We start from the raw sequence: 8,265 nt of genomic DNA on the forward strand, positions 1-8,265 counted from the left end.
ATGTCTCTCGAAGAAAATTCTCTTAATGGGGTAAACATTCCTAAAACGCATGGTGTCAAAAAAACTAAAATTAAGCGACGAAAAAAAGTGGAATCCATATCCTTCTATTTGTCTAACGTTCGTAGTATTAGACAAAAATTGCGTGATCTCGACGTGGTAGCTCGCAATATGAATCCGGATATTTTTTTGTTAACTGAAACTTGGCTTGGTCCTGATATTTGCGATACTGAACTCTTCGAAAGTAATTACATTGTGTTTCGACGTGATCGTGCTACTAGGGGTGGTGGTGTCTTGCTAGCCATAAACCAAAGTTTATCTCCAGTTTTGCTGGATATTGACCCTGCTGTTCGTGTCTCTCCTGGTGGCATTGAAATTGAAGCTGTGTTTGCTTCTGCTAAGGCGGATGATAGGTCAATCTTGATTGGTTGTCTTTATGTCCCTCCGCCGTGTATCCATGATTATGTAATAGGGGTTTGTGCCTTACTTAATAGTATCATTGACGAGATTAACAACCATGATGTTTTCATCTTAATGGGAGACTTTAATATGGCTAGTCTTGGTCTTCCGAAACCAACCCCCGATTGCCTCTCATCACTTGACATGTTCGAATGTGTCTCAAATCTTGGTTTGCATCAAGTTGTCTCTGACAAGACGAGGAATAATAATACTCTTGACCTTGTGTATATTAATGAGAAAAGATTTATTAAGAATGTAGTCTCTGTGGATAATTTACCTGGTTGTGATCATAATGCTGTGACTGGTGAATTAATTTGTACAGTATCTCAGAATAAAGTGGTGCAGCGTTCGAGTTTTGATTTTCGCAATGCTGATATTGTCTCGCTAAATGGACTTATAAGTCACGCTCCTTGGGACATGGTTTTCAACTTAGAAAATGACATTGACGAGGCCTGGGACAATTGGTTATCAATGTTTTCTGCTTGTCTTGATGATAGTATTCCTAAGATTACTTCTCGCCCTAAGCGAAAATCAAATCCTTGGATAACGGGTCAGATAATTCATTTAGCCAATGTGAAAAAAACACTATTTAAAAAGCTCAAATCCAATTTCACCGAGTTTAATAGAGCTAGATTCAGGCGTCTGACAAATAAGATCAAGGAATTATCCCGTACTTCTTATGCGAATCATGTTAGGCAACTCTCTAATAAATTACGCTCTGAGCCTAAAAAATTTTGGAAATTTGTGGCCCTCAAATCGAAACTCCCAATTCCAAACTTTATGAAGAACAATGGGGATAGCATTACTGATTGTGCTATCATTGCTACTAAATTCAATGAGTACTTTTGTTCTTGTTTCGGTAAATCTGGCTCAATTCCTACCCCAGCTGACACTTTGTATGATCTTCCGCTACCAGTTGATGAGGAGCTAAACTTATTGTTTACTCCATCTTTGGTTATCACTGCTATCAATAACCTGAAATGTAACTCTTCCCCTGGTCCAGATGGTATAACCCCAAAAATGTTACAGCTTTGTCGTGATAGTGTATCGTATCCTCTGTCTGACTTTTTAAATTATTCGTTGAAGGTAGGCAGACTTCCGGCTGCTTGGAAAAGGGTTAATGTTGTCCCTCTATATAAGGGTTCTTCCTTAGACAGGTCTGATATGGCGTCCTACCGTCCTATATCCTTATCCTCTGTTTTCTGTAAAATTATGGAATCAATTGTATCTGATTTCATTAATTCTAAATGTATTAAGCCTGGCGTGCTCCCTGAAAAGCAGTTTGGTTTTAGAAAGGGCTTCAGTTGCGTAACGCAGTTAGTTCAGGCTTTCCATTCATGAGCTTCTTTGTTGGACTTACGTGTACCATCTGATGTACATGTCATAATTTTTGACTGGAAAAAAGCCTTTGACTCTGTTCCTCATGATCGCCTCATTTTTAAGCTTTATGGTGTGGGTATTCGCGGTCCTATCCTAGCTTGGGTTGCTGATTTCTTAAGGAATCGTGAACAGAGAGTTGTCTTTCAAGGTGAATTTTCGGGTTATCAACCTGTTACCTCTGGCGTACCCCAGGGATCAATATTGGGTCCTTTGCTTTTTATTCTGTACGCCCATGATCTTCACCTTGGTATTTCCCCTGATACTAACCTTTGGCAATACGCTGATGATTCCTTTCTCTCTCGAGCTGTGCGCTCTATGTCGGACACTGTGTTACTTCAGAGAGATATAAATATAATCGTTGACTGGGGAGTTAGAAATCTCTTGTCTCTAAATGTATCGAAATGTTCATATATTATTTTAACTAGACGTCGCAATGTATTTAATGTTGATTATTGTGTATCTAATCAAATCTTGCCTCGGGTCTTTAAATGTAAGTTACTTGGGATTTTTATTTCAAGTGATTTAAAATGGGCTGACCATGTCTTATACATTACCTCTAAAGCCAGGCGCTTGACTGGTTTAATTAATAGAACTTTTGGTCGTTCAAAAGCAGCTGTTATAGCGTTTAAGGCTCTGGTAATTCCTGTTTTGGAATATGGGTCTGTGGTATGGTCTCCTCATTTTCGAAAGGATATTGACTGTGTTGAACGGGTTTTGAGACATTTTACTTCTTATCAATTGAACCAGTCATGGTTTAATAATGTGCAGAATTGCAATAGAGTATACTATGGTGATCGTTTAAAAACACTGATTTTTTTACCCATGTATGCACTCAGACAGTTTTCTAGTCTCGTCTTTTTCTACCGGGTAATCTACGGTCATTATACCTTTCCTTTACTAGATTATGTCATTATTAATGAAAGGCACGAAATTTTGACATTTGCCATTGGTAAAGCTAGATGTGATGCACTTTTTCATTCATTTTTTTTCGTGTTGTTAGGGATTGGAATTCTCTCCCAATTGACATAAGGTGTAGTAATACGCTAGCCTGTTTTAAATTTAAATTGTATCAAAAAATTTTAAATGACGATTGCATATTATAATTACTTTCAATGTCTCTTTGATTTTATATATATAACTATGGTTTATAGGACTATTGGTTTTTATAATTTTCTTTGTTTTAATTTAATTTATGTATTTTTTTTCTTTTTTGTATTTGTCTGGGTCAACAAGCTTTGTACTGGGAGTTACTCCTTTTCTTGTTGGCCTCCAATTTATATATTGGGAAATAAATATTATTATTATTATTATTATTATTATTATTATAAATTAATTTCACGATAAAATGTTTTCGGAAAATGTAATTGTTCTTGAAAAAGCGTAGATATGTAATTTTTTCAATTAATTTAGAGGGACTAGGTCGATTAACGGTAAAATCAGTTGATTGAATTAAATATTGATTAAGGATTGAGTGTATAAAAATAACTAGAAAAAATTTCAATATCTGATACTTCAGTCAATTGATAAACCTCACACATATCGTTTGTTTTTTCGGCCTTGGTCGAAACCAAGACGTTTTTATATAATCTTTCATGGCCTTAAACAAATCTAACGTAGTTTAGTATTAAAATTTTCAAGAACTCTTTCCTCAATTATTTGAATTTTGCATAATTAAGCTTAGTTATTTTCTTGGGTGACTAACAAACATAGAAAACCTTACTCGTTCGCTCTCTAATGGTTTTAGTTTAGTTGAGGCTGCTTTCTTCCCGTACACTTTTCTTCTCCTATGTTTTTCTAGGCCTGGGATTCAGAATTTAAAACATAATAAATTTCATTCGGGCGCGACACACCATATCGCTACGACGTTATTAAGGTTTATTTTAAAGTTAACTTGTTTATTGCAAATAAGCAAATACAAAGTTTAATCTCTGAAAAAGATCAGTAGAAATTATAATCAGAGATGAAATTTTATATTAAATCGCTACTTATATTTTTGGAAAATGTTTTCGAGACCATATCTTACGCCGTGGCTTTTCTCTACGATTTTATCACGGCGATTCCGAGGAATATTAAAATTTACAATTCTATGAAGTCGATACCCAAACTCGGTCAAGGATACTTCAGCACTTTTCAAATGTTACGCTATTTCCAATTCAACGGGAGAAGTATGCCCTGTAATGTCAGTGAGTAACTATTTCGATCTGTCTGTTACGATAAAGAACGCAGAAATATTTGGAGACTATTAGTTTCAGGACGTAGGGTTGGTACTGGTAACTGTGCACACTTTTCACAAATCTTTGGTTAACTTCAGTTCCGCTAACGTTAGACACCTGAAACTTTCAAGATATGAAATATGATTCTTTCGACACAATTATTCATCATTTCAGATTTTTAACTCTTAAATTTTGAAAAAGTTGAGCACTGACATCCTTCTCTCGAAGCAACTCACGGCACTTTAAGTCCACTGTATCTTCGTGATGGGTATAGGTACAAGTCTAAAATTGCGCTTGCTGCGAGGACTGTCAATCCTAGCTATAGTTTCCAAATTTCAAATTTCTACCCTATATACTTTTCGAAATATGCATACGAGTACTGTTTTTAAAATAAAATATTTTTGCTAATGCAATTTTTGTGAAAACAACTGATATAAGAATTTTCAAGTCTTCAAAAACTGAAAACTTTAATACTTGTAACTTCAGGAAATTAATTTTTTACAATTATGTTTTACTTTTTCGCATCTTTGTCTGTAAACACAGTTTTTGTTAATTCACTTCGTAATAACGTTAGCTGGCTTAACCTTGTCGGCTAGCCAATGCGTTAGTATTGTTATGACGAGAAAAGTTTGCTGATTTTTAATTTCAGTGTGCCTCGAGGTTTTTCGTGGCATTTCGATTTTGGAGAAAAAAGGAATTATCTTAACAAGCTTCTTTTTCAAGCCTAATGTGCTTCTAACGAAAGTCTCCGCAGTTCAGGTAAAATATCTATATAATAAATAGCAGTAAAGGGGCGTGCCATCGGCCGTCAGCCCATCGGAATAATACCCTCCTGGCGAGTTATAACTTATCGACGCTTTGGCAGATCGACGGGCTAGAAAGGGTATAGCGTGCGGGTATTCTACAGGGCCGGTAGGCCCTTGTAGATATGACATGACACCCTTCCGTAATGTTAAAGAAAAAGTCACACCTTTTAGGGTTAGCGTCCCATAGAAAAAGCATTAAAAAAATTTCGGTTTTTTAAGGAAATTGAGACAGGCCATATGGAAAAACTATAGCGAAGTTAGTTTTAGGAATGCTTCTAAATTAACAAGCATTTCTTAAATGAGAAACTTACCTGTTTCGATTTTTAATTAATGAATTGTAATTTTTGTAATTTAACTAATTAAGATAGTACGTCAAAAAATTACTTTTGGGTCAGAAGTCAGCCTAACCTCCTAGCGCGTTTAAACTTATTTCCCCATTTTCGTTCTCATTGATAACTAGAACGGCCTAGCTTTTTGCGTGCTAACAAGTTACGTTGGTAAATTTCAAACGTTTGCTTTTATGTGGAAAATTCCTAATTTCATAGCAGACGACAGTAAGGCAACTAAAATTAATTACTTTGGTATTTCATCCGAGCTTGAACACCTTTATTTGGATTTGCTAATTATCTATAACACCCTTAAGAACAAATACTTTGTTACCAGGTCGAATTTTCATCTAAAAAATTAATTCAGGTAAATAATTACAGTTAATAGAGGTTTTTATATCTTTTGAAGTAAGTTTTTCGACGTTCTTTACGGCCAAGGCTTAGGTTGTATTTTAGTTAGTCTATGAAATTATAGTCTTTATAGTGTCTGTCCTCTTCAAAGATTATTAAAAAGGCTTATTTCCAGCTCTCATTTGTTTTGGAATTCTTTATATAGTCTGCTCCGTTTTATGCTAGAAACATTTCCTAACCAGGCTAACCCCAGGTTTTTTTTTACTGTATTTACCATGTGCGCTTCCAATTTGAAGTAAAATATGGCATATTTATTCAAATTATTAAGGTGTTGAAATAAAGATAGTGCTTTTCACCCTTTGAAAAGATCGAGAACTTCAAAATACTACTGGAAAGATGACAAAAAGTTCAATGTGTTTTCCTTACGGCAGTTTTAAGAGTCGTCGTGTTTACGTTAGCGCAGTTAATTCAACATTCTCATTTGAGGTATACAAGGTTTCATTATTTGTTAATCTCACTAAAATGCTACTAATTGTGAAGGTGTGTGATATAATTCCTGAAACTCAACCAACGTAGAGGACCAGATCATTCATTAAAACAATTTCTATACTATTGAACCAGTCAGTATGTTATGTTACGTTAATCATTTTAAAAACCATTTGTTACCAACAGTGGATTTTGTTAATTCATAAATATAACAGTGGTGCTGGTTAATCCAGGAGGACAGTGTCGTTATGTAATTTAATTAGTCAAATAATTTCCATGTTTACTTCTGCGCAGATTTTTCAAACGTAACCACGTCAGCAACGGAGGGTTACGTTGTTCGTTATCTCCACAGTTCACATTGCCGTTTGTTTATTTGACTAAATTGGTATGAATTGTTTAGGTATTTAATTTAATTACTGGTATTCAAGTCAAAGTTGCCAAACTATAGAATCACATCATTCATTAACATATGTTATAGATGATCTTTATGTTACCGAAAATTTAGCACGGGGTGTGATAAAAATTGAACGCAATGTGTTGGCAAGAATGAAAAAACTCTTCTGAACTTTACTATAAAGGTAATTGAAAACTCATTTGATAAGCTAAATCAACACTGCCAAACCTCAATCCTTCATAAATTTAAACTTAATTAAGTATAATTAGCGTGAATTTAAAGATGAAATGTACATATTTTGGATGAGAACTCGAGTAACTTAAGATTTAAACTGGACAAGCTGTTGGTATAGCCCCATGTTTTCTATTTCACCTTAAGTTAATTTAAATTATCTTTAAAGTACATTAGTAGGCGCGAAATTCGAAAGTGTAGGGTAAAATAAGATTCAAAAGCTCCACTAAAAATTGCAATTAACGTGAAGTATATATTGAAAGTCATTTTATAACCTAAATGTACACTGCCGAAACACAATCCTACGTTAATTGTCACTCAATTAAATATAATTAACGTGAAATTAAACCAAATATATTCATTTTTTGGATAAAAACTCAAATAACTTTTAATCTTATTTAAAACTACCCAAGCCATTGGTAAATCCCAATGTTTTCTATTTCACACTTAAGTTAATTTAAACTATCTTTAAAGTACATTAATTGGCGCGAAATTCAAAAGTTTTGGGTAAAATAATGACTGGCAAAAATGTTAAACTTCACTAAACGTTGCCATTAGGGTAAAAAATGCCAATAAATTATACTTTTAAGCTTAATCGACTCTCCCGAACCGCGCTCAAATTAAGATTAAAACATCACAAGTTTTTCGCACAGCCACAGATGTTTCCTATTTCACTTTCAAATTAATTTAATTCATCATTAAAATACATCGAAAGCTCTTACATATTTTAGGGTAATTGCAATTAAAGTTAATATTTTATCGAAACCTGTATCCACACTAGATAAACCGTTAAATTAAACTTAATCAAGTATAATTAATGTGAAATCAAACCAAAACACGAATGTTTTTGGGAAATTCATGGATACCTTAGAATTAAACTAACAAATTATAATTAAAACTACACTTATCTTACACTCAGCCTCCATTTTCCTGTTTAATTCTTACACGTAAATATATTGTCATTTAAAAGCATTTTTCCCATATTGAAAAGAGAGCCATTGAAAAGGAGCGAAACTTAAAAGTTTGGGCGGGATGTTACAGTATTTGTGCCTTTTTAACAGGAGTATTGTTACAATTTTAACACTGCCAGACTTAGAAATAGCACACGTCCACTGGTCCAAAACCAGTTTATTAATTGCTTGGACCAGTTTTTTAATTAAAAAAATTAATAATTAAGTTTTTTGATGGGAATTGAGGCGGGACCAGTTTAAAAATTCAAGCTTTCTTCCAATTTCTACTCTTAACTTTTCTCTTTCAAACACAATAAACCGTATCACTCTAGAGTTTAGACCCAAATGAAGGGCTTGCCAAGTGGTACCAGGTTTTGGTAGTGGTATTAAGTTTAAGTTAAGATTAAAGTTTTAACATTTAAAACTACGCGGCAGTCGGCAGTCTCGGCACAATTGGAATTTTGAAGTCTCGCAGAGTCAATTTTGTCAAACCGATCATTTATGGTCAAACTACCTTGAACCTTCTCGCAAGTGGGCTAGCGCCTATATATATCAACAAAAAAACTTTACAATGGGTCCAGTAGAAAGAATATTATGGTAAGAGTCACTGGTCCTAAGGACCAGTTTTTTTTTATAGACGTTAGGGGTCACTAATCCTGAGGACCAGTTTAT

The 8,265-nt window shown here is 34.2% G+C and overlaps 1 protein-coding gene across 1 annotated transcript; it reads left to right on the plus strand.

Moving 5' to 3' along the window:
• LOC149682864 (uncharacterized) lies at positions 1 to 2,865 on the plus strand. Its single transcript, XM_089871182.1, has 5 exons — positions 1 to 1,462; positions 1,610 to 1,772; positions 1,956 to 2,229; positions 2,605 to 2,785; positions 2,837 to 2,865. The coding sequence occupies exons 1-5, from the start codon at positions 1 to 3 to the stop codon at positions 2,863 to 2,865; spliced, it is 2,109 nt and encodes a 702-aa protein (XP_089727308.1).
• The last annotated feature ends 5,400 nt before the right edge of the window (positions 2,866 to 8,265 follow it).

Source organism: Phalangium opilio, unplaced genomic scaffold (genome assembly GCF_054372755.1).
Source record: "Phalangium opilio isolate 3A_F unplaced genomic scaffold, DU_Popi_V2 ptg000037l_1, whole genome shotgun sequence".
NCBI lineage: Eukaryota > Metazoa > Arthropoda > Arachnida > Opiliones > Phalangiidae > Phalangium > Phalangium opilio.

Bases quoted from the DNA above. Each gene is read 5' to 3' on its own strand.
- LOC149682864 (XM_089871182.1), top strand. From the start codon at position 1: ATGTCTCTCGAAGAAAATTCTCTTAATGGGGTAAACATTCCTAAAACG. The intron at 1,773-1,955 runs GTTAGTTCAGGC...TGATTTCTTAAG, and splicing joins GGCTTCAGTTGCGTAACGCA to GAATCGTGAACAGAGAGTTG. The intron at 2,230-2,604 runs GTATCGAAATGT...AATAATGTGCAG, and splicing joins GAAATCTCTTGTCTCTAAAT to AATTGCAATAGAGTATACTA.